Source organism: Heteronotia binoei, chromosome 19, assembly GCF_032191835.1.
Source record: "Heteronotia binoei isolate CCM8104 ecotype False Entrance Well chromosome 19, APGP_CSIRO_Hbin_v1, whole genome shotgun sequence".
Taxonomy (NCBI): Eukaryota; Metazoa; Chordata; class Lepidosauria; order Squamata; family Gekkonidae; genus Heteronotia; species Heteronotia binoei.
In genome coordinates, this window is record NC_083241.1 from 45769859 (window position 1) to 45795736 (window position 25878).

Below are 25878 nucleotides of genomic sequence, written 5' to 3' on the forward strand. Positions count from 1 at the left end.
GGGGCTTTTCTTCACTCTTCCAAGGGGATTCTCCCAGCATCGACCGGAGGAGCTACATTGGTCAGCCAATTCTAGCCTGGTGCGTCAGAAATGCCCTGGCTTGTCAGCCACAACTGCAGAAATGCCAAGCCTAGGGGTAGAGAGGGGCGGCACCTGAGCCTGGAGCATCTCAGCCCTCGATCCTGTCTGCTCAGCACTGCACTGAGGCCACTGCTGGGGTGGGGGCACCTCCTTGGCATTCAGCACCAGAACTGGGAGGAGGAGCTGCAGCGTGGCAGAGGCCGCTCTTCCTTTCCCCTCCCTGCCTTTTGGATCTGTTTTCTGTGCTCAGCTAAGCTCCAAGTATCTGGGAGGCTGGGGACTCTGTTCATCTTAGCTTCCATTGTAGACACAGTGGTGCTGGCTGGGGAGGATGGCCCATTTACAGGAGCCAAGTGCATGCTCCATGTCAGCATAGTGAGGTGGGGAGGTGGAGGCAGCATCTCTGATGAAGCTGCCTGGACTCCTCTGGCACAGTTCCTGGCCAGCAGGAGAGCCCAGAATCCCCTGTGGCTGTGAAGTGGGAAGGGTTGCCTTGGGGGCAGTTTTCCTTTGGAGAGAGCCAGCCTAGGCTTTGCACTGTGGTCCTTAGAGAGCACATGTGAGGGGTGGTGATTTTCAGGCAAGGTAGGTGTCCCTACTGATTTCTAGCATGCAAGCGAGGAAACGTGTGTGGTCTTGTTGGTTAACCTCCTGTGGCTGCTTCCCTTCGCCTAGTATTACCACAGCTCATTCCGAATGACAGGAGACGGCTGGCTTCTGTGTTGCGGGCAATACAATGATATCCTCCTCATTGATGCCAAAACACTGGCTGTCCTTCACACCCTGACATCGTCTCAGTCTTCCAATTGGATCAGCTGCATGTGCTTAGTTCACTCCCCACGGATCCAAGGTAGGCTTTGCCGCCTAGAGCCATAAGGGGCACAAAGGAGGGCCCGGGCAGGGGTGCCACTGGGGACAAGACTGTGGCCACAGGGAGATGCGGTGCTGAAGAGGGGCCAGCACAGCCTTCCATCTCCTGCTCCCTGCAGGCTCTCCTGGGGCAGGCCTCCTCCTCCTCCATCTGCAGGGCCCTCCACCCTCCTTCCCCCAGCCTCGCCCTGAGGCCCAGCCTCCCTTCCCTGAGGCCCTAGGAAAGAGCTGATCCGTGGCCTGCTTCTGGTGCCTGGAATCGGCTTCCATCCTACTGCACCTCGAAAGGATGTCTCATGTTAGTGGTGTGGGGCGAGGGTTGGATATTGGATTTATATCCCGCCCTATACTCCGAATCTGAGCGGCACACAATCTCCTTTCCCTTCCTCCCCCACAACAGCCACCCTATGAGGTGGGTGGGGCTGAGAAAGCTCTTACAAGCAGCTGCCCTTTCAAGGACAGCTCTGTAGGGCCTATAGCTGACCTAAGAAGGCCATTCCAAAGGTGCAAGTGGAGGAGTGGGGAATTCATCCTGGCTCTCCCAAGATAAGAGCCCTCTGCACACTTAACCACGACTATTCCAAGCTGGCTCTCAGGCCAGTGGGAGATGCAGGCCACTCAACTTCCAGCCAGGACTAGCTGCTGAACTCGGGGAGGGGGGAGGGGGCAGGCCAGAGCGAGCAAGCCAGTGTTCCTGGGGAGGCTTGACTAGTGGATGGAAGGTCCCAGGCAGACCATTTGCCTTCCCCACCTCCTGCGGGGTTTTCTGATGGTGCTCCTCCAAGGGGCTGTAGAGGAAGTGGGCAGAGCAGGGAGCATTCCATAGAGTCTCGGGGCCAAAATGACATACCAACCATTGTAGTGAGGTAGGGGGAGAGCCAGGGTTGCCAAACCATTGCAAGGCTGAGAAACAGGAAGTCTCCAGTTTGCGCCTCTCCTCTGCCATAAACCCACCTGGATGCCCAAAGCCTGCCAGCCCCCCCCCTCCTTTGACAACATGGTGGTCTGGTAGCAATTAGAGTTGCCAATGAAGCAGCTGCCCCTGAGGTGCTGGCTGGCTGGGGCTTGGCTGTGCTTGTGCCTGGCTACAGGGGGCCCTCTAGGGCAAGTTCCCTGTCAGTTAAGTGGCTGGCCACCCCCACCCCCCCCCCCCGTGGGGAGCTCAGAGGAACAAAGACTAATGTTTTTGAATGAGCTTGTGGCAAGACAGTGTGCAGCAGGCCCTTGGAGCCCTTGAGAGCCTCCCAGGTTCTTGTTGAGCTGCCCTCCCCGCCTTGGGGCCACAGAGCACCCCACCCCACCCAAGCCGCCTTGTCCCTTGACAGGAGTGTCGGGGTCCTGGAAGAGGGGGGGGGTTGCCACCTGGGCATGGAGCAGGGGTCACTGGGTGTGTGAGTGTGGGGGGTATTTGTGAATTTCCTGCATTGTGCAAGGGGTTGGACTAGATGACCCTGGAGGTCCCTTCCAACTCTATGCTCCTATGATTCTAAGCATGGAATGGATGAGGAGCAAGGGTTGTTATTCTTGGGCATTGTGCAAGAACCCCATTCACAGTCATGTAGGGTAAAACTAGCTCATTGTGTTGGGGGGTGGAGTTGCCTTTGTGCTTGCTGGAACTATTTCCTGTTAGGAGGAGCGGTGAGAGGCATGGAGGGGAGTAGCAAGGGGCATGATCTGGCACCCCCATCCTCTGCTTTAAGGCAGCCAGAACTTGAGCTCTGCATTTGTCCCTCACCCCCACCCCCTCACTTTCTCTGGCTCCATCTCTGCTTCCTTCTTCCCCACAGAGGATTCCTTAATTGCTGTATCGGCTTCAGGAGACCTCAAAGTCTGGGACTTGTCCTCCTCGGTGACCAGGATACAGGTAAGGACTTGCCCAGTCTGTCGGGGGGACAGCCAGATTCACGTAGGAAACTCGGGCCAAACTAGAAGTGCTGTTGTGAAATCTCCCTAGGGGTAGGCGGGGTTCAGACCAAGGCTTCCATTAGCCCCTCAGAGCTGGCCTTGGCCTACGGGGAGAAGGAACTCCACAAGTGCACTTCCCCAGCAGTGGGGGTGGGGAATTTGACAGCCTCAAAAAATTAGGAAGGCCCTAATTCCGCTTCTCTCAGCACTGTGTGCCAACAAAAACAAGAACTGCATTTCAGCGGGCGTCTGAGGTGGTAGGAACCCTAATCTGAATCCAGTGGTCTGAGCCAGCCTGATTCTTGGCCTTGCCTACAGCAGAAAGAATTCTTTTGTCTTCCAATTGAAACCATCATTTGGGAGCTTTCCCTGCAAATTGCCAGTGTCGCAGCTGACTCTGCTGTGGGCATTTCTGTTTAGCTGCCAAACCCGCTTCTTCCTGCCCCTGCCATTGGTGAGAGACTTCAGAGTCTTGCCTTGCCATTTCACAGCAAGGCTGAGCGGGCTCTCATATGAACATGTGAAGCTGCCTTAGACCCTGGGTCCATCAAAGTCAATCTTGTCTACTCAGACTGGCAGCGGCTCTTTCTCCAGGGTCTCCCGCTGAGGTTTTCCATGCCGGTTTGCCTGGACCTTCGTGGGCACCCTGGGGAGGATGGGTTGCTGTTCCCTGTAGCCCTTCCGTGTCCTTTTGCTTTTCACGTTTAGGAGAAGCAGCTTGTTGCTGAGAGGGAATCCCAGCCCCTGGGCTGCACATCGTCGTGCCACGCCATCAGGTTCTGCACCTACACTGAAAGGCTCCTCTTGGCCGTCTTCCCAAGCTGCTGGAAGGTATGGGCTCACGGGTGTGAGGGAGAGGCCAGGCCAGCTGTGACTTGCCACTCAGCCCCTGGGAGGTGGACGAGTCAGGACACCAGCCAAACCACAGCAGGGGGTGGGAGGCACTGCTCCCAGAGCCAGATTAACAATTAGGCCAAGTAGGCACTGGCCTATGGGCCCCCATGCCTTCAGGGGCCCAGGCCAGCTCCCCCCTCTGGTTTCCCCCCTGCTTGCAACCCTCCCAGGCAGCGACTGAGCTGCTGTTGGTGTTGCCATCAGATTTGCCTCTCTCTGCCTCTCCCCCGCAGCTTTGATGAAGGTGCTTGCAGGCTGCAGTGAGGACCATGGGCGGTGGGGCGGGTGCTCAGACTGAGATTTCTTGGCCCCCCCAAGATTTCAGCTGCTTAGGGGCCTCCACGGGGTTTCATCCGGCACTGGCTGCTCCCACACCAGAATGGCAAGGATGCCACACCATCAGAAGCAAACAGAACCAGCATTTACAGTCTGCTCATGATGTTTGCTTTACAGTCTTCCATATGTTATGTTAGTTTAATTTCACTGAAGAGGAAATCTTATAACGGAGATAAAACACATAAAACACCTCAAAAACATAAAAACCAAAATTTAAAATCACAATTCAAGATTGCTAGTTAACCCAACCAAATGCAGTTCTACGTAAAACCATCTTCAGCTGCCTTCAAAGGAGTGAAAGCGGGGGAGTCATCGGATGCATCTCACTGGAAAGGCTGTGCTGCACGTGGGGCTGCCACAGACTGAAAAGGCCCACCACCACGTGGACTCCTCAGGAGGGCCTCTGCCGTGCTCTTCATTCCTGGGCAGGAATAGGGGGCAGAGGAGAGCCCCTTCAGGTCCCTTTGTCCCAACCCTGGTCAGATTCAGCCCTGTTACAACACCAAAGTCCAAAGAGCCCAGAGCTGCTGCTGCTGCTGCTGCTCCTCTGCAGATTGTAGAGCAAGAGCCTGCGTGTTCTGGCAGGGGAGCTCCAGCGTGTGTGTGTGTGTGGGGGGGAGCCTGGAGAGAGCATTACAAAGAGAGAATGGACACCCCCCCAGGCCATCTGTGCAAGTGGCAGCTTCTTGTGCATCCCAAACAGAGCTCTGGATCCTTTTTTGGGGGGGTGGGGGGGAGATGATAGTTGAGCAATTGGCAGCTTCTGTGTGACACACCTCAAACGGACCTTTTCTTACTTGGAGAGTATTTGAGGAGGAAACTCATTTTTAATTTTTTTTAATCTTTATCCAGCAAAGATGTTTATTTCTCTGTACTATTTTCTTTCTTCCTTTCTTTCTTTCTTCCTTTCTTTCTTTCTTCCTTCTTCTTCCTTCCTTCCTTCCTTCCTTTCTTTCTTTCTTTCTTTCTTTCTTTCTTTCTTTCTTTCTTTCTTTCTTTCTTTCTTTCTTTCTTTTCTGTGGTGGGGGGGGGCAGGACAGACATTTTGTCCTTTATTTTTGAGCACAGAATAGGCAAGAGCCTGTGCCTCTTCTGCTGAGGGATCTTTGTGACTTCAGGTGTACGACTACTGTGATTTTTCCTTGCTGTGGAGTGAATCCAGCCCTAGCAGCCAATACTGGGCAGGGGGAGAAGTCCTTGCAGCACACCGGCTAGTGGTTTGGACAGAGGCTGGCCGAGGCTACATCTACCAGCTGCTGAACAGGTGGGTGCAGTCGGGACAGCCCAGGCAAGGTTGGGGCGCCAGTGGGACGAGGGAACTTGGGGTCCCAGAGAACCAAATGTGGCACAAACGTGCTGCGGCAGAAGAAGGCCCTTGCTCGGGACTGGCATCCATTGGCCCTTGTGTTGCCTGGCAGGGAGGACCTGAGCGGTGTCTAACATGGGCAGCTGGCACTGGGGCTTAGCAAGGGAAGGGCCCCTGAAAGGACTTCCAGAGGAATGGGGGGGGGGGGTCTTGGGTGCTCCCTGCTTGTTGCAAAGGCACTTCTTCCCGAAGCCCTGCACCTTTTGTTCCTCTCTCTCTAGTTGCCTTTCCCGAAGCAAACACCCCTCCGACCGAAGAGTGCTCAAGGAAACTGTCTGTCCTCTTTTACTTTGTTCCACGGCTGTGAGAGATAACGAGGTAACATCCGTGGCAGCACAGTGCTGTGGGCTGCAGCTTCCCCTGGCCACTTCAAGCATTTCCCCAACGCTGAGTGGCCTTTCAGAAACAGCTCAAAAATGGCCCTTGACATTTCCTGTCAATGGAATGAATGAGCCATGTGGAAGACAGGAGGGAGAACTGCAGGCTCCTGTGTCCTCTTGCTCCTCGGAGACAGCACTGCATGAACTGCCCTCTTGCTTATTAAGATCACCAGAGAGACCCTGTTCTGTGTCTTAGCAGCAAAATGTTAAGCCATGTGGAGGAGCAGCAGGTCTTTTTCGGTTGTGGCCCCCAATCTGCATTGGAAGGAGGAAAAAAAAATGTAAAGGGCTACCTTTGGGGGAGTTTTGATGCTCTTTAAGGTTGTAACAATCCAATCTGCTTCTTTTTGATCTGTTGCTGTGTATGTTTGCTATGCTTTTAATGATTTTAATCTACCTTGAACAACCACTGTAAGAAAGCAAGTTGAGAAATATATATAAACCTGTCAGTGAGGAAAGCATAGAGTTTCAGTATCTGGTCAAAAGTGATGGCAAGTCACAGTTGAAACTCAATTTCCTACAGCCTGGTCGATGGGCCACCTCCCCAAAGTCCCAGCCCCCAGAAGGAAGTGGCTTGAAGTTTCCCCCCCCTCCATTTTCCTTCCTCAGGCCAATTCCATTGGGGGGGGGGTGGATTGACCCTTCCTTTTGATTGGGCCTTTGGATGCTGTTGGGAGGAACCAAAGACAGCCCCTGCCAGCCTCGCCTTGCAAGACTGTCTCCAGATTGCTGCAAGGGCTGCTCTTTGGACTTGCCGTAAGGGATCGATTCGTGTTTGTGTGTTTCCTCCTTTGGCAGAGTTTCTCCTACGTGACGGGCTTTATGAATGAAAGAAAGGAACCCTTTTATAAGATCCTTTACTCTGGAGATGCTTCTGGGAGAGTCACTTTGTGGCATATTCCTGATGTGCCAGTTTCAACTCTGGATGGCTCTCCAAAAGGTTAGGGCATCTTCAAGTCTTTCAAAGAAGCAGAAAAGGGCTCTGGAATCAGGGTGGTGGTTGGTGGATGGAGACGTTTGAAGGGAGGTGGGAGGACAGGCACCTTTTGAAACTTGGCAACCATTGTAGGACCCTAGAAGCCCCCCACTCACGGATCGCAACACCTCTGCCTTCATTTGCAAGCTCCTTTTGGGCTCTGTTAGGGGGCTTGAATTATTTGCCTGCTGCTGATACCTCTCTTGGTGTTTCTAGAGAGTGGGGATGCTGCCCAGCAGGGCTTCTGATTGGCCACTGAGGGTCTGGTGGCCTCTGCAGATTAAAAGGACATGGTTTCAATGGCGGCTGCCATGGCATTGTTCTTAAGTCCACTTTCTCCCCCTGCTCCTGGGCCTCCTCCGCCTCCCACACCGGCCATTTTGTGGTGGTGCCCTCTGGTCCTCGGGGTGCCTGACTGGATCAGCCCTCCTGCCTCCCAGCAGGCCTCATGCTCTTGCCTCCTCCTCAGAGATTCCCATGGCAGCCTCCTGGACTCTTCAGGACCACTTTGATGCCCACGGGTCTGTGGCTGAAAGCATCCTGGACCATCTCTGTGGGGCTGACCAGGGGGGCAGAAAGGTCCTCGGCTCTTCCATATACATCCCCAGCCTTGATAAGTTGGTGTGTGGCTGTGAAGACGGGAGGATTTTCATTGTCCCGGCTCTGCAGGCTGTCAGAACCAGGCTGTTGGAGGAAGATACCTCTGAGCTGAAAGGTCAGTGACTGACACTCTGGCTGAGGCTGCAGGCCAGCCCCGAGTCTGTGCTTCCTTTGGCGGTCTGTGGAGTGGGTGCCTGAAGAAGTGAGCAGGGGACTCAGAAAAGTGTCTGCATTGAAATAAATGCTGCTAGTTTTGAAGGTGCCCCAGGACTTCTGTTGGCCCTTTGCAAAGCAAGACCAAACACAAGGACTTTGCTCAGGCTGTTAAAAATTCCCACAGAGATAAAAGTGCTCAGTAGAGCAGGTTCCAAGGCACATGAGTGAACCGTCCTGTGAAGCCAAACAGAGGGAGACCTGCAGAAATGTCCCAGTTCTGTCCTCGCAAGCAGGAGGGTGTCCCCTGTTGCCGGTGCCTGCAGCAGTCAGAGGGTTTCCAGGGGAAGGCACAGAAAGTGGAGCTGCAGCAAGGGGACTGGTCCAGGCTCAAGGCTGGCTGAGGGACAGGATGGAAGGCTGGGGAGGAGTGCACATGGCCTGGACTGTTTCCTGCCATCCGAACTCCTCTCCTGTCATCCAGAAGCTCAGCTGTGTTTGTGTGAACAAGTCAGGACTGCTTGGGCAAAGCTGGCCATTCCACACACACACACACACACACACACACACACCCGGCAGTTGGCTCTGGCCTCAGTGGCTCCCTGTCTTCCTTTCCTCCAGACCCCCTGCCTCACCGGATCCTCACCGGCCACAGCAGCAGCGTGACTTCTTTGCTGTACCTCTGCGGCTGGTCTGCCCGCTTTGATCCCAGCTGGCTGGTGTCAGGGAGCCAGGACTCCTGTGTGATCTGGTGGGATATGTTTACGGGAGAGACTTTGCATCAGTTCTCTCTGCAGGCTGGCCCTGTCACCATCTGCTGCTGTCTTCAGAGAACTACAGAGTGAGTAAAGAGCGACAGCACTTCGGGAGAGAGCCCTTGGCTATCACTGAGTAGAGCCTCCGCTTTGCACGCAGGTGGTCCCAGGTTCAGTTCCCAGCATCCCCAGTGAAGAATAAAGAGCAGTTCAGCCAGAGCAGACAAGGAAGGTTCTGACTGAGCTGAAAGCAAGAGAAGAAATGCTCCAGAGAGGTCAGGATGGTTCTCCAGGCCCTTCAGTGGCAACTGTGGGGCTCAGCAAGAGCTGCATAGTAATGAACAAGTCCTGTGGCACCATAAAGACCAGCAACGTTTTGCCTCTGGAGAAATTCTGCTTTATTTTGCAACAATACAGATGAACAGAGTTCTCAGGTGCCTTGGCTCCCTGGCCCCACGCTGAAGGGAGGGGAAGGAATTTTATTCAGCTGTGCTTGCACGTGAGATCCCACCGTCTGTCAAAACATGGGGATGGTGATGGCCTCTGCCCCTTGGTGCTGAGCTTTCTTGGGAAGTCTGTACCTGACCACACATGGTTGTCTGAGGTCAGAAACCCAGCCGCTGCTCACGGCAAGCCAGAGCTTTGCCCTTGACTCCTAGCCCATGGCAGGCTACTGCTGGAGTCCCTGGTGCCTGTCCTTCCCCCCTCCCTCCCTCCCCCCAATGGCAGAGCCTCTCTGTGCCCCTGGCTGGGATGGGTCATGGCTGGGGCCTCCCTGTGCTACCCGCAGACTTCAGTGCTGGCAGCTGAGAAAAGCCAATGTAGGATCCCACTCTGAATAAGGGAAAGCTGGGGGGGCAAATCAGCAGCTTCCGCGATGGCTGCTGCGGCTCTTCCGCTTCTGAGCTTTCCTTTCTACCTTTTGAGGATGCTCCTCCCCAAACACATGCACACATGCACAAATGCCACATTCTGGTGAGACGTAAATCTTGCTACCTTTTACATTCCTTTTCTGGAGTGAATGACAGTTGTGTAAAATAGGTTTTGCTGAGGAGATGGTGGGACGGTCCCCCCCCCCCCTCTTGAGCATGGTCTTAATGTGGGGGTGGGGGGTGAGAGCCGGAGGGAGCCCATTGTTGCTCTCAGGGAGGGGTGGTGCTTTGCATGGAGTCTTGAGGCAGGGGCCAGCTGTCAGCGTAGCTGCAAGGTCTCATGATCAGGGTGCAAGGGAAGTGATGGGTGCCTCTTTGACTTCATACTCTGCAGACACAGATGGGAGTTTTAGCTCAGTAGTTGGGCTTATTGTCAGGCTGAAGGGCAGATGCTTGATGGGGAAGCTCTGCTCTTCCCGAGGGCCAGAAAAAGCCTGCCTGCGTCCATTTATGCAGTCCCTTTCCCCCAGGAGAAGAGAAGGCCAGGTGTGCTGTGATCTCTCCCTCCCTCCTTTCTTGTGCTGCAAAAGAGGGCTGTCAGGCTGGGAGAGGGTGAGCTGGACAGCAGAGTGGGGTCTGTCTGTCCCTCGTCCAGCCTTCTCACCACTGTGCTTTGTGGGTTCTCTGTTCTCACTGTTCAAAGGCCAGAGGATTGTGTGCTGCCTGTGCAGTGACCACTCGGTGGCGCTGCTGCACTTACAAGAGCGAGCCTGTATCTTGCATGCCAGAAAGCACCTGTCCCCTGTGAGGAGGCTCCGGTGGCACCCGCTGGAAAACCTCTTGGTGGTAGGATGTGAAAACGACTCCGTTTCTGTTTGGGACATCGAGACAGGTAACCGCCATTCCCCTTGTCTTTTCCTTTCTTTTGCTGCCGTCTTTTTTTTTTTAACCTTGTTGCTTCTGCAAGGGCTCTGTTAATTTTTGTTTCAAGAGTTACACTGAATGTTGCTTCAGACCAGTGGATGATCAGCTGACCTGTGCCACCAGTGGAATGGCGTGCCCTCCCAGAAGCCCTCCTCTTCTAAACCAGCTTGCCTCCAGATGAGCCACAGAGGCTTATGTGCACACACAAGAGCATCTGCCCCTGGACACAGCAGGCCCTCCAGAGAGCTTGCAGTTTCCTGCCTCTGTAGGATGGGTGCCCTCCCCTGCCCCACCCCAGCTGTTGGGGGGGAATGCTGTGCTTCCAGCAGGCCGGACCACTTCTCTGGGGGGTGGGGGGGAGCCCTTGCTTCTAACTAAGCTCTGTCTAGCTCCTCTTCTAGTTGCCCTCAGGAGCGTTTTGCTCTGGGCTGTCTGGCCTGTGTCATTTGCTGTTTCCTGCTAGTCTCTGCCTGTGCAGATTGTCACTTTGCTGGTGAGGTGTGATGCCTCTGCATCTTGGTGGTGCTGTAAGGCAGGTGGTTTTACTGCTGCTGCTGGGCTAGATGGGCCTGTTTGGTTCCTGAGCCTTGTCTTAATGTGGTTCTGGCGTTTGGCAGTGCTGTGCCTGTCTGGAGAGAACAAGAAATGCTCAGCCTCTCAGTGAAATGAAGTCGTCCATGGCAGTGTGGTATTCTCTGCTGCCCTGCCGCCCCAGCCCCTCACCAGAGGGCGCTGGTGGGCTTGAGGCAGTTGTTGGTTCCGGTGCTGGGCCAGCGGTCTCTCCCTGCCTTGTGCCAGGCTAGGCCTGAGAGTAGAAGGCTGAGCACAGGTGGCCCAGACAGGGAAGAAGAATCCGAAGGTTCTTGGTGGGAGAAGGGAGACAGGTGGGAATGAAAGAAAAATGAGCACGGGTAGTAGTTTATGTGACCATTCACAACAGCCATAATCGTGGAGGTGAGGAAAGTGTTGTCTCTGTGTCAGTCCTGGGTAATACAGTGAAACCTGTTAATAGCTTCTCGTTCAGTAATTGCTTATTCAAAACACACCTAATAAAATACACCTGCTGGTCTTCTTGTATGCTGGACTCATTGCCTTGACGGAGGCCATTCTGGAGGAACGCAGGCCTCTCCCGCCTCCTTTGGCAGCACTGGTTTTGTCAGTCAAGAGGAAGTTTGTTTCCTTGCAAGATCATGTAGTGCTCTGTGCATTTGGTAGGCCTGGGCTGTCCTTTTCTGGCTTAGAGCGGCTGGAGGAAAGTCAAAGCTATATGTGCTGTTTTATGTTTGCCACATATGCTTGAAATAGTGTTTGTCTCTTCTGAATAGGCTGTTCTGACTATTGAAACTGTTTTATGATGTTTTAATTCTGAGGTTTGTTTTTACTGCTGTAAGCTGCCCTGAGCCCGCTTGCAGGAGAGGTGGGGTATAAATAAAACATAATTAAATTAAAGCAATGAGAGACAGATGGTCCCTCCTCCCAGATAGCGAAGGCGGAAGTGGAGAGGAAGGAGATGTGGCTGGGGGGGGGGGGGGGGGGGGGCGGGCGGGGGTCTTGGTCCTCCTGTGGCTTTGGCCTTCAAGTAAAGTGATTCTAGTGCCCAGAGTCCAAAGGCATTGTGTGGTCTGAAGGCAGATTGCTTCATCTGCTCACACATGCAGTAAGAGCAGTTATGTGTAAAGGAAAACGGGGGACCAAAGATCCTGGGAGCCCTCCTGCCTCCTGTTGTTTGAAACCTGGAACGCTAGAGGGCAGTGTTGATTACAGTCACATCTACAAAAGAAGCATTTACCTTTTTACACAACTTTCAGACCACCAAAGGGAAAGGAATTGTTCTTTTCAGGCTTCCATCAGCTCACTTCCCCCCACTTCCCAGGCATCAGGGCCCTGAGCACTTGGGCAGCAAGGCTGCTTTCCCCGGTGTCTGTGCAGCGTTTTTTATCTGCCTGAGGCTGGGGGGGTGGGGAGGGATGCATCGCAATCTCCCTTCTTTCACTGTGTGAAGTGGCAACCCATTTTGAAACAGGCCCCACCACGGTATTGGAGCACCAAGGAAAGTGTGCTGTTTTAGGAGGGATCACACTGAAGTTTAAAAGTACCCAGAGAGAAAGGTGAGGGCACTGGTTATTCTCATCTGTCTATCTCTTGGCCAAATCTTAGCTGAGGCTTGGCTGAGAGCCAGACAGAAAGAGTTCGCTAGAGGTGCCTGCCCATGGGGACCAGCCTTCCCCTCTGTGGCCTCTCTTCACTGATCCTGGATCTGTGGCTGATGACACCAAAGTAAATGCTGCCCAGGGCAAAGTGGATGGCCTCCAAACCATTCTAGCTCAGAATATTAATGCCCTGATTATCCCTTAGGAATACCATTTTTTACAGCCTGGCCAGCCTTCCTCCAGCAACACCAGCAGCTTCCCCCCCCCCTTTAAAAAGCAGCAGCTTTTCTTATATTTCCACTGCTGCTACAAGTGAAGAGAGAAAACAGGCTCCGCCTTCTGGTCCAAATGGGCAACAGCCCAATCATTCACTCTTCTACGGGGAAGGAAGGGCCATGAGGAACCCTGAGAGAACCAATTCCAGATTCCACACAGGAGACTTGTGGGCTTTTGCCTCCTATTAATAATATGCATCTTGGTTCCAACTCTTCTGTACCTATTGCTATCCAGGAAGCGAGAATGCCTGGGGTAGGGGGTGGGGTGGGAATCGTCCCTTGTGGATCTGGGAGAGCCCAGTTCCAATCTCCAACCAGCTGGGCAACCTTGGGCCACTCAGAGGTCCATGGGGCTGCAGTGTGTGGCCTCCTCTGGGGATGGCAGCTATCATGCCCAAGAGGGCCAGTCGCACAAGCTGCTGCTGACGCCCAAGGCTTCTTCTGCTGCTTTGGGCTCGTTGCCAACAATAGGAAATGGGTTTGGAGAGCTCTTGGGTCACCTGCTGGGTCTTTAGCGCAGGATTCCTTTCCCTCTGTTCATGTAATTCCTCCGCATGCTGCTGCCTTCCTCCCCAACTGTTACCCAAAGTGTTCGGCTCTTCACCCTTTGAGCCTCACCACAGCCCTGTGAGGTCAGTCAGGCTGAGAGGGTGAGGCTGGCTCCCGAGGGCCATCCACCAAGCTCCCCTTCCATCCGGCTGCAGCCCTAGGGGAAGCACTACCACACTGGCTGGGGGATGGCCTTGTTGGACCCAGCTGGGACTGGCCTTCCTGCACCAGGGATAGAAGTCCTGCTGGGCTGAAGGGGAGTGTGTATGTGTGGGGGGAGGGGGGGTTAGGTTCCACTGGCAAGGATGCCTGAGGCCAGTTCTGCATGACTGTCCCACAGAAACAGACTGACAGCCTCAAGCACAAACAAAGAAAGAAACTAGCTTTCTTCCCACTCCATATTTTTTTGTTTATTAATGTCCACTGGGGGGGGGGTGGTTCTGGAGAACGCCAGAGGCGGCACACATTTTGTGTCATGTTGGTTGGTCCGAATCAAGGGCCTTGCATTACTTGGATTTTCAGTGCTTCCTAACCACTGTTTGTTCTTTGCCCAAGGAATCCTAGAACGGCAGGAAACTGGGGAAGTGGCCAAAGCAGTCCTTGCTGGCTGTGAAGACTCCCCTCTTTCCACGGCGGATTCTCTGCTCCCCACCTTTGAGGATGACTCAGACAAGCCGAAGAATGCTGGCGGGCCCCCCCTCCAGCTCCTGCAAACTCAGCACACTTCCCCACAGCAGCCTCCCTCCTCGAGAGAAGCCTTCCCATCGGGTGAGTTCAGAGAAAGGGCGTGGGCTCCTTCCTGGTCCCCCCGCCTTGTGGAAACCCAGCTGTGTGTGAGGCAGCAGGGCTGGTGTGGCCAAGGGCCATTAGAAGAGGGCCCGGCTGGAATGCTTTGGGCTCTTCCACTTGACAAGGGCTTTTGCTGTAAATAGCGCAATTTGACTCCAGCTGTTCCAGAGAGGCCTCTGAATAGAATGGAGGGGCTTTGCTGCACTGCAGGGAAATCAATGCCAGGTTCTTGTGCAGAGAGAGAGAGAGCAGTGAGCGCTTTCACCTCTCCGGTTTTCCTTCCACCCGAGTCTCTAGAAGGCAACCTGCTTTTTGGAAGGACACTGGGAAGGAGGATTCTTCTGGTGCAGATTAAAGCGGTGGATAAATGGTGAGGGGAGGGAGAGCTTTGCATGCCTGAGAGAAAGACTCCGCCTGCACTGCCTCTCAGACTCCTCTTCTGGGGGTGGCCTGCCCTGGGGTGCTCTTCCCTGGCCCCACAACCTCCCTTGAAGGGGGTAAGGGGCACCCTTCTTCGGTGCCTCTGCAGCTTCAGAAAGGAGGTGGCTTGGGGCACCGGCTTCCTTGCCCCAGCAAGCAGGATTCGGTCCTGGGCTCCAGTTGCCCTGCATTGGGGGGCATGAGCACAAAGTCTGCCTCTTTCTTACAACTGGCTCTGAGTAACACCAATCTAACAACCATTTTTTAAAAAAATGTTTGCAAAAAGGGGGTGGGGGTGGAATTGAGAGAGTGCCTGCTTGTCTCCCCTTGGCTTCATTCACATGCTCCCACTTACTGCCTCCTTGAGATATGTGGGCAGCGCCAGTTAGATCAGGCATTCTTTCCCCTATAGCAAGCCTATTTCAAAAAGAGATCCTCCCTCCCTCCTGAAAGAATCTATTTGTCAATATTAACATTCCCTCAGTCATCTGATTTAACTGGGAAGTGGGTCTACTCACCTGGGAGAACTGATCCTGTGGGGGGGGAAGGCATTGGAGAAGCTGAGCCGGGTGTGTGTGTGTGTGTGTGTGTGTGTCAGTGGGGGAACCCCTCCCTCCCTCCTCACACTGCCCTTTTGGATGGACCGGCTGCTGCCGCTGCTGAGATCTGCTTTGGTGATGCTCATGTTATCTCCCAAGTAACAACGGATAATAAGTTTTTCTTTTAATCTATTAATGAAAGGACTTTTAACTAATTAATCAGTTGGAACAAATTAACTTTTGCTAACCTTTTTCTTTGGGGTGGAATCCTTCAGGAAAGGTTTATTACATAGTAAATTCTCGCAGTTGAAGAAAAAAGAACAATCCACTGTTAAGACCAGATTTACCCATGATCTCCCCACAGTCGCATTTAGGCATACAGTCCCCGCAGACTGAAGAGAGCCAGGCTTGAAAAAGTGGGTGGTGGGCAGCTGTTTGGCTGGATGTGGGCAGGGGGGCCCTCCTCATCTCTTAGAGCAGTAAAGGGTCACAGTCTGACAACGCAAGGTGGGGCGGGGTAGAGAGAGGTGGATGCTAGATGGGTGGCTGAACGTCAGCCTCTTGCTGCTGTTGTGTTGCTCAGTGTAAGAACAGGAAAAGTGGAGATTGCCGTGCTCCCTAAGAGGGGCGAAGAAAGGGTTTGCATTGTCACAGCATTCTAAGGCCAAGGAGTCCATGGGAGCAGTGCTCGTCACCTGCTTGTCTTGCTGGAAAAGGAGCCAGCTGGGGTGCTCAGCTGACTAACCTGAAATCTGAAATCCGCCAGGAATTCCCCTGTGCCATGTTTCCAGTGGGAAGAACCTCTGGGCGGGTGCAGATTGCGCAATGCAGTTCCTGCTGCCTGGTGGGCTGAACTCCAGGTTGACATGCAGCACCACTTTCTTGCTCCTTTTCAGACTGTGGGCTCCTTAAAGAGGCAGAGGCAGAGGGCTGGGGTGGGGAGGCTTGGAGCTCTGAGCAAGCAAGATGGACAGAAAAAGAAATCTTGGCCTGCGGAGGCCATTCACATGTGTGGGAGACCAGGGACCAAGAGGAGCAGGCCCCTCCTCCCCTCTCCCCCACTGGAGTCTCAGCAAATGTCCTTTGGAAGAGCTGCTTCCTGCATGGCTGTTAGGGGCAGGAGGGGGGCATGGCCTGGTCCCTCCCCTATTTAGCATGCCAGGCTCAAAAGGTGCCAGATGACAGTGGGTGCCCCTGCCTCCCCTCCAAGGCCCACAGCAATGCCAGGGCCACCTTTTGCTCTGCCGTCTGCCCATTCAGCATGAGGCGACTGCTGTACAGAAAGTGGGACGGGGAATGGCGGGGGGAGATTAACTGGGCTGTGCTTTCTGGTGGGTGCAGCTTTTCTGTGCCCCCCCCCCGGGTTGGGATAGGTGGTCTGTGTGACGTGGATCAGGGTTCAAATCTGTGTTCAGTTCTGATCTTCTTCCCAGGAGATCTTGTGCCCATCCCTGCAGTCTCTCAGTTGAGGTGTCTCCTCACAGAGTGGGAGAGCTCCATTTGTGCCATTGAGGCAGGCAGGCTGGCTGGATTACAGTGGGATTTAAGGGCCACCCTCAGACCCCCAGCCCTTCTTCTGCCCTGGCTGATGGCCCATATGCTGTGGGAGAGCCAGGCAAGCACAAGCCTCTTGTGGGCCGTGCTGGGAGGAGGGAGGGTCTGTGTCCAGAGTGCGTGAAGAGGGCCCTCCCTCCTACAGGCTTCCCTAGAGCAGGCATTGGGTGGGAACCCCTTTGGTTGAAACTCCCTCGGCCCAGACACAGCAGAGCTCCTCTCCAAAGTGGCCTGCCTCCAGTGGCCAGTGGTGGGTGGGTCACTCGTTGCAGTGCTTTGGATTTTGGCACAGGCTGCTCGAGTACGTTCCATCCAGAATTTGGGGCAAGAAGGTCCTTTTCGACACTTGTTTCTGGAAGAACATTGGAATGAGCAGCCCTGCGAGGGCCAGTGGGGAGGGGCAATAGGAGCGCTGCAAGCGGATCAAGGGATTTCCCTCCTCTCTGGCTAGAAGTGTCCAGGTGGGCAGCAGCCATGTTGGTCTGAAGCAGTAGAACAAAGCAGGAGTCAAGTGCGCCTTTAAGACTGAATAAAACTTTGTTGGTCTCAAAGGTGGGACTTGACTCCTGCTTGGTTCTTCTGGTTAGAAGTGTTAGAGGAGCGGGGATTTTGCCCTGTGGGAATGGTGCCTCTTCAACTGGGGTCCCTCTTAAGTTGTGCTCCATGTTGGCCATTTTGTGTGGGTTGCTGCCCCTTGAGACTGGCCGGAGGTCACACTCAGTGTCCTTTCCTCCCTGCAAACAACCTGCTTCTCCGCAAGGGGTGGAGGGAGGCCAGAGTGGGGGAGGGAGGTGTGATCAATCATGGGGGGAGAAGGGAGAGCTGCGCTGAAGGCACCCCGAGAAGTGGGGCGGGGCGGGGGGATCTCTCTCTTGTGCTCTGGCCTTTCCCGCTTTCATTGTCAGACCAGGGGCGGCTGCTGCTGCTGTCTCCGCCTCGGAGGGCTGGGTAGCGGGAGGGGCTGGAGGGCATGGTGCACCTGGGCCATTCTGAGGCTCCCCTTCCTCCCGCCCAGCTCTTCAGGGGGCCTGAGAGGGAAATGCAAAAGGCCTCTTGCCGCAGAGGGGCTCTGCACAACTCTGACCCGCAGCAGCACCCCGTCCTCTGGCTGGACATTTCATTCCAGCGGCTTCTTCTGTCATCAGGGCTCAGCCACTTCCCCATCCCAACCGCCTGCTGGATCAGCTAAGCAATATCTTATGCTCATAAACCAGCTGGAAGGTGGAAGCAAATTCCATTTATCTTGATATTCTTCAACTTTATGGCGCCTGCCAAAAGTGTCCATCTGTTCAGCGTAGATTGCTTCCCGTAGTGAGTGGTCAGGGGAGTTAGCTGGGAAAGGTCAATGGAGCTTCTTGACCCGGGTTCCTGGCCCCAGCAATTGGAGCAGAGGGACTGAGGCGAGGTGCCCCAGTTATGAGGGGGGAGGGCGACAGCCCTCTCCTGATAGCGGGAACGCACAGCAAAGCCATTGCTGGAAGAAAACAAAAGGAGTCCAATATAGTAATTTATTTCCAGCCTGTGGGTTTCACACTCCCATGTTTTGCCCCTGCAGTGGCTGGAGAAAGCAAAACGGGCTCTTGCCTTTAACAGCCAGAAGAGAGAAATTGGCGGGGGGTGGGTGGGGTGTGACTGCTGCTCTCAGAAAGAGGGAGGGAGGGAGGGAAGTGTGGGGCTCTGAAGACTGCCTCTGCCATTAGCCGGATAATGTCTCTTCTTCCTGGTGCATCAGCTGCAATTGAGGGCTTTCTTGTTTGCCTTCTCTTTGTGCTGCCAATCACCCAGCTGCAAGCACAGTTCAAGGAGCCTGGGCTGCTGGTGGGGTGGGGGTTACAGGAGGATTTCAAAAGGAAGAAGAGCCATGTTTAAGTTCTGAGTGCCACCTTCTTGCTCCTTTCCCAAGGAAGCTTCACGAGGGCTGTACTGGCCAGGCTTGGTCAGCATTCGGCACTGGGTGCCTTCACCCATGGCCTTCCAAGGGTCCCAGCGTGTCTGACTGCCCCCAAGTTCCTCTGCAGTCCAAGTCCCTCTTTTCTCTTTCCATAACTGCAGTGCTCAGGCATTCCCGGTGTGTGTGGGGACATTCATTCCCCACGGATTTGCCAGAACCAAGACTTCTTTTCAGGCTTCCTCAGGCCACACGTGAAAAGGCAGAGTTTCCTGGGCCCTCTGAGAACAGCCAGCCCAGCTGCCAGACCCCAGCCTGCACCTCCTCCTTCCTTTGGACCACAGCAGACCCCCCCCCACCGCCCCCCAGACAAGTATGTCAGTGGAAATGCTCACCTCCACCGGTGGGTCACCCTCCCTCCAGGCAGAGTCTCTCTCTCTCTCCCCCTCCCTCCCTTTTGTCTAAAAGAGCATTCAGACATTCAGTCCCTCACCTGTTGCAGCCTTCATGGGCAGGGGCTGCAGGGGTCTTTGGGCCCCTTGGGAAGCTGCACAACACTCCCGGTCACTTCCTCAGGGGGCCTGTTTCCAAGGGAATCCTGTGGGGCAGAGAGCTGCTGCCTCTTCTTCCTTCCTTCCTTCTTTCTCCCTCTCGCCTTGCCCCATCCAAGAAAGAACCAGCAGCCTGCAGCCTTGGGGAGAGCTGGGAAAATACCCTCCTTGGGGGGCCCTGGGGCTTTTCTCTCCACCGTCCAGTGATGTGAAGAGGGACTGAGGGAGCCCAGCCTCGTGCTGACCACAGAAGCCCACATATGAACCTCTGAAGCTGCCTTCTACTGAATCAGACCTCTGGTCCATCAAAGTCAGTATTGTCTGCTCAGACTGGCAGCGGCTCTCCAGGGTCTCAAGCTGAGGTTTTTCACACCTATTTGCCTGGACCCTTTTTTGGAGATGCCAGGGATTGAACCTGGGACCTTCTGCTTACCAAGCAGATGCTCTACCACTGAGCCACTGTCCCTCCCCCATCGTCCCTCCACCAGGCCTTATGACCCACAAGTTGTGGGTCAGTCACTCTGTCAGAAGGAGAGGTTGCCTTTGGGGCAACTAGTGGAAAGGCGGGCTGGATCCACTTATGCTTCATGAATCCCACAAGGCCACATCCACATAGTGCTTTGAAGGACTACGGCAAGACCTTTGATTGTCTCAGCCTCCCTAGCAACAGTGTCTCCTCCCTGGGCTTTGGAGGAAGAGGTGCAACAGGCAGATTTCCACTCTCTTTCCACAGGTATAAATAGCCCCGCAAGAGCCACTGGGAATCCAGCCCTTTATTTAGAGAGCGAGGCGGGTGTGGTGACCTCTTCTAATGGGGTTTTCCTGTGCAAATCCAGCGCACAATTCCATTCCTTTGTTCCCTTGCGGAAAGTGAAAGCTTTGGTAGTCTCCCCCCCCCCACGCCCCGCTTCCTTCAGCACTAATCCCTCCCCTGGATGCCTCTGCATGAGGAAGAATCCAGATGCTCCGCTTCCTAATGGACCCCTGCACCACCACCCCCAAAGTGGGGCAAGGAAGAGTTTTTAGAAGCAGGTGAATCCCAGGGGCAGAGCCTTTGGAGAAGAAAAGGTTGCCTGGCGAAATAGCCATTCAGTTGTGCTTTCCATCAAATGTTTCTGCCACATGTCTGACTGAGACCACTTCGGAGCGCGTATTGATGTCGGGGTGGGGGCGGAGGACGCCTCCTCCCCAAATAGGGGGTTGAGGCTCCTCTCTCTGCTGGGTTGTTGCTGGGAGGGACTCTGGTCCCCTTGTCTGCAGCAGGAGACTGGCTGAAGTTGCAGAAGGGCTTAGTGGAGATTCCAGAGCCTTGAGTGAGTGAAGCACCAGAAGAGCTCTGCTCTGCTCAGGAGACACAGGCCAGACAGATTCCAGTGCAAGGCTTTCACCTTGGTTTCGGGCCAGTCAAGAATTCTGCTCCTTGGCAAAAGTGTGGTTCAGCTTCTCAATGCCTTCTGAGAGCAGCTGTAGCCACACAAGGAAGTGTCATTCTCCTCCATCCGTGCCACGCTCACTTTGCCCCGTCAGACCCTCAAACCCTCCAAATGAGGGCGGTCTCCTCTACAGGGCCTCGAGCAAGCAGGGGTTATTCGCCCCACCTACTGCTTGATTCTTTCCGCGGGGGGCTGAGGCTGCTGGGGACTGAACCTGCTGTTAAGCCACAGCCCCTTTCTCCTTTCTCTCAGTGCAGATTCCTCCCCTCCAGCTCCCCTTCTAAGCTGCCCTTGTCTGCCCTGCTGATTTCAGCCACTGGAGCAGTGATGCAGAGCTGGGGCGCAATCTAGATGCAGTGTTTTTTTGGGGGGGGTTGTTTTTAATGTCCTGTCTTCGTTTTTTCCTCAGCTCTCCTCAGTTAGCCAGGCCTCGTGGCCTTTTACCATCTTGCCTGTAAAGACAAAATGGGAGAACAGAAATTTCCACATCCTTCTCTTTGATCTGGAAAATCTCACCGAACTGCTGCACTCGTCTCAACTCAATGGCCTGAAGTTCTCCAGCTCGCTCCACAGCTGTGATGCCCTGGAGAGGGCCAAGAGCACAGCTGAGAAAGGGGGGGCGCTGCTTTTAAGAAGGAACAAGACCACCACTGGGACCCTCGCTCTCTACAATGGCCCTGGAGAGGAGCAGGGCTGTGGGGACGTCCCTTCAGCTGGCTGTCTGGAGCAAGGCGGAGGCCTCAAATGGCAGAAGAAGGCCAAGAGCTCCAAGAAGACGAGGCATCAGCCTGCAGGGAGAGTCAACATGGACATTGTCACAGACACAGCCAGGCTTCTCCTGGCATGCCTCTTGCCTTGGGGGGTGGACAGAGAGACTGACCGCCTCTGTGTCCAGCACTTCGGCCTCTCCAGGTGTCTTCTGCCAGTCTCCTTTGGACTGCTCTCCAAAGACAGTCGCCTGTCTCTGATGTTGCCAGGGTGGAGCCATGCAAACTCTCAACTGTGGGACCAGCCCAACCAGCCAGGCTGTGTGTTTTCCAGCAAAGTGCTAGATTTGCGGAACAAGTACCTGAGCGCAGCCCAGGAAGCCACGGGAAAGCCCAGCAGACGTACAAGAAACAGTGGGGGCTCCCCAGAGGGACCCCCTACCCTCATCTCTTTACTCAGCAGGATATGCTTGGTCAAGAAGATAATCAGCATGCCTTTGGACAGGAGCAGGTGAGCATTTCCCCTTCCTGAGGCTTCCTCCTCAACATCCGACCCTACCTTCTTTGGCCTGCCAGTCCCAGGATTCCCAGAGGTAGGGGGCAGGCCCCACAGACCACTTTAGCACTCTCCCCCAGTCTGGACTATCTTAAGTCCCTGCAGCCAAAACAACTAGCCTGTAGACTACTGAAGTTCAGGTGGCCAAAGCGTTTGTGAGCAAGCAGATGCTTTGTCAGCAAATAAGTACCTTGAGTCTCCATGAGAAAAGTGGGCTGCTTTCTATCTGCTGAAGTAGTGCAGCCTTTAAGCCTCTTAGAGAACATCTACGGAGGAGGCTGAAATGCCCTCCGCCTGTCTTGAAGCTTTTCCCTTTGTAATGCCTGGCTTGCGTCCCTTTATTATCCTGAATGAAGCCTGACCTGTCTGGCCGCCCTCAGCAGCAGCAGAAGGGCTTTGTTGTGGGCAGCAGCATCTGTGTTGCTCAGGTGGACGGTGGGGGCCAGGCCACTCGGGGGCTTGCCACTGTCACTAGTTCCGACATCCTGTGGAACGTCAACTCTGGAGGAATTAATCCCAGGCTCACGCTCTGCTGTATAAATGGGAACGACAGTTTCCGCTTGCTGTTTATTGTGCTTGCTTTATTCAAGCCCTCCTCTTCCTTCCAAGGAGCTCGAAGGGCCTTCTTCTGGTTGTGACAGATTTATTCCCATCCGATCCCTGTAGAGGGGCAAGAAGACCTCGTTAGCATCAGTTTCAGCACACTGCCACAGCCAAAAAAGGAGCTGACTGCTGAACAGCCACCAGGGGCAGCCCCTCAGAGAGCACTTTACAGTAGCCTGGTTCACATTTTGAAACTTGACTCTAAAGGGCTGAAGCCTTTTCACTGAACACGGCTCTGGCCTCCATCGAAGGGCTGACTCTCCAGCCACTGAGCCTGAGAAGAATGAGGCAGGCAGAATGCCAGCTTGCCCACTGGGCCAACTTTAAAATAGGTAGAGCATGAACCCATTCCCCGCCCCCCCCAATAATGCTGCTGCTTGTCCTTGCCCGGAGGTGAAGTGCTCTGCAAAGAGTTGTGCAGAACATCTGTGCCCCAGGCTCCCAGAGGCAAAGCCCCCTCCTCAGACCCCACACAGGAATTGTGCCTGGGAAAGGAGCAGGCCGCTCCCTTCTCTGCTTTGCCTCCCATCCTGAGCAGGTGGGGAGAGACAAGATGGCCACAGTAGTGGGAAGGTCCTCTTCCACTGTTCTCCAAAGATGGGCTGGGAAAGGAGGCAGTTGCTTGGCCTGGCTGCCTCTGGAAGTCGCTCTGGTGATCAGGGCACAATGTAGTCTGCCTGCGGCTGCCAGAGCCCCCCAAAGGAGGCCATTGAGAATGCTCTGGAGGACTTCTTCTTCACCTGGAGGGAGGACTGCCACAGTTTAGGCATGTGGGGGGGCATTCCTTTCTTTGGCTCACAGTCTTCTCCAACCATTGTGGGCCTGGGTGGGTGGGAGGAGTTGGTGGGCCTGCCAACTTTCAGCTTCCTTGCTTGCCTGATGGAGAAGTGGATCCTCCTCTTTCCATTTCTGCCCAGCATACAGAAGGCAGAGTCAGTCCGCACCAAGTGGAGAGCTGCCCAGTCGGTTGGGACCACCAGCTCCTATGAGGAGTCCTCTGAGGGTGAGTACCAGGAGACGGCACAGCCGGATGGATGGATGGATGGATGGATGGAAGGAGGCAGACATTCCGCAGATTGGTTTCCCAGCCTCCTCGGAAAGGGGAGTCCCTGGTCTGGATGGCTCAGGCCTCGAGGCTAAGTGGGGTTAGCTCTGGTTGCCTGGTAGGTTGGCTGTGATTTGATTGCACTTTCCCCGCCAGGAAAAGAAAGAGGCTTCTTTGTATGCTGGCCCACTGCTTTCCGGGGGGAGCAGAAAAGCCTGCATTTGGGGAGGGTGCTCTACTAACCCTCACAGCTGAATACTGAACCTTTAATTTGCTGGCTGGAGATAGGATGGAGGAACTGCTCCCCCCTAAGAAGGAGATAATCACACAGCTGGGTGGTCAAGAAATCTTCCCTGCGGTAATTCTCTTGGCCCTTTCCTGTAACAGCCTGGGGAAAAGAAGGGAGGAAACAAAAATGTGTGGGTATTTTTTATGGGGAAAAAGGGAGTCCAGTGGCCCCTTGAAGACTAGCAACAATTGTATTGTGTCTGAAGAAGTGAGCTCACAAAAGCTCATACAGGAGTAAAAGTGAGAACAAAGTTTGAGTCCACTAAGGCACCTTTAAGACCAAGAAGGTTTATATCTTCATCGTGGTCTCTGTGCAGTCCCACTCACGGGTCTTGCCACAGGCAACGGATCCATACCTCGGAGTCTCCAGTAGCTCGCCTAGAGCGTTTTTTGGCGCGCTTTCTGTTCGCCCTGGGGAGCAGGCATCGACTGCACATGCCTGGAGCGAGCAGGAGGCACCATTCCCACTCACTTTCTTCCCTTCTGCCGCCCGGACAACACCTACCTTGCTGCGTTCCTCTCTCCTCAGCTCGTCTTCTCCTGTTTGGTATCGTATTCTCCTTTTTCTCTTACCTTTCTTTTATCATTTTTCATCCTTATGAAATTTAAAAAAAAAATAGCCCTTGTTTCTGCACTTTCCTTTCCCTATTTTTCTCCCCTCCCTCCCCTCCATTGTCCGGAGTGTATGGAAGGGAAAATTACTTTCAAAAAGTGTCGGAGGTGTGGATCTAAAATCCCTACTTCAGACGGACATTTGTACTGTCTTTTCTGCTTGGGTGAAGCTCATCGGGTGGATACTTGCCCTCATTGCGCCAGCTTCGGTAAACAGGCACAAAAAAACTGAGTGGCCAGACTTCAAAGTTTCCTGCTCGAAAAATCTCTTCGGGCTATGCCCAGCTCTGTTTCGCCACCTTCCCCACACCGAGCAGGAGATTCGACTGCGTCAGCTGCTCCTCAACTTCACAAGAAGCGTAAGTCTGACAAGAGACCATCCAAGCACTCTGATACCAGCCACAAGGCTTCGAAGAAGTCTTGCCATACCGATTCGTCCCCGAAGAAATCCTGTGATCCGACAAGGTCGACTCTGATGACTTCCCCGAAGGCCACCACTTCGACCGCTATAGCGACATCGATGGCGTCGGTTTCCACACACTCGGCTCCGATCCAACCTCTTGTTCCACCAGAGCTTTCGGTGCCCTCTGACGTCACCTCCGATATGCCTCATCTCACTCCCCAGCTGCAGTGTGGCTTTGGTTTTTCATTCTCACTTTAGAATTCAGCTCAGAACAGAAGGAAGATATTTTGCCCACAGAATCCCCACAGCCATGCTTGGCCAGCTTCTAAGGAGGTTAAGCAAGGAAGTTCCAAATATCTCAAGAGGAGAGCCATGAGAATGTAAAGCGCCATTATGCTGGGACTGGGTAGATTGGATCCCTAAGTAAGTCCCCACTCCCCCCTCTAAGTCCCCTCTGAAGTGGAAGCTGGTGGTCCAGAAGAGGCCAGGGATCCATGGGCTGCAGACAAGCCATGCTGGACCAGCTCAGAAAACCTGGCAGCCCCACTGGCCCAGGCCCCCTGTTCGGGGCTTCCTTCCTTCCTTCAGTGACTCTCAGCCCCTCAGCCTCAGGTGTGGGCTTGGCCTGCACTGGCTCCTTTTGCCTGGCCCTGGGGGGCTGCTGAGCAGGCCTGGCCTTTCCCTGTCCCAGTTCCCCCTGGCTGCATCCACTCCAGCTGCTTTCCAGCCTTGCTCAGTGGATTTTAACAGGGTAAGGCATGGTTCATTTAGCTGTATGTGAAGCTCTTGGTTGCTAAGAGAGAAAAGAAGCTGCTCTTGCATCTAGTGTGGGCACATGGCACCCCAAGCAGCTTCAATGCCCGCCCCCTCCGTGGCACCTCCCCCTTCTCCGAAAGATGAGATGCACGCTGCGTCAGGAGCCGGTACTGGCATGCTATGATGGGGGGGAGGCAAAGGGACAGGGAAGGGAAGGGAAGGAAAAGGAGGGGTGGCGGCAGGCAGGTGGAGGAGGCAGGCAAACTAGGCAGCTGCCTGGGGCACTGTGGGGGCGGGGGAGCCCAATTCAGTGCACCCGCTCTCTCGGCGCCCTAGGCAGCTGCCTAATTTGCCTAGTGGGCGGGCCGGCCCTGAGTGTGGGGAAGTGAAGTGATGCACTGAAATGGAATTCTCATCACCGTTGCGCCACCGGATGGATGGGCCCTCTTGAAAGGAAAGGCTGTAGAAGTCCTGCAGGCTGACTCACGTGAACATATGAACATATGAAGCTGCCTTATACTGAATCAGACCCTTGGTCCATCAAAGTCAGTATTGTCTTCTCAGACTGGCAGCGGCTCTCCAGGGTCTCAAGATGAGGTTTTTCACACCTATTTTCCTGGACCCTTTTTTGGAGATGCCAGGGATTGA

At 54.4% G+C, this 25878-nt stretch overlaps 1 protein-coding gene across 1 annotated transcript in view; it reads left to right on the top strand.

The window, feature by feature from the left end:
* WDR72 (WD repeat domain 72) overlaps nucleotides 1-25878 on the top strand; it is a 52959-nt gene that overhangs the window by 13004 nt on the left and 14077 nt on the right. The window contains 14 exon segments of the mRNA XM_060260002.1: nucleotides 757-931; nucleotides 2739-2815; nucleotides 3565-3687; nucleotides 5205-5350; nucleotides 5674-5770; nucleotides 6631-6772; nucleotides 7278-7523; nucleotides 8183-8371; nucleotides 8374-8401; nucleotides 9884-10080; nucleotides 13642-13775; nucleotides 13777-13854; nucleotides 20670-21478; nucleotides 23044-23129. Of these exon segments, the coding sequence (XP_060115985.1) occupies nucleotides 757-931; nucleotides 2739-2815; nucleotides 3565-3687; nucleotides 5205-5350; nucleotides 5674-5770; nucleotides 6631-6772; nucleotides 7278-7523; nucleotides 8183-8371; nucleotides 8374-8401; nucleotides 9884-10080; nucleotides 13642-13775; nucleotides 13777-13854; nucleotides 20670-21478; nucleotides 23044-23129 (2527 nt within the window).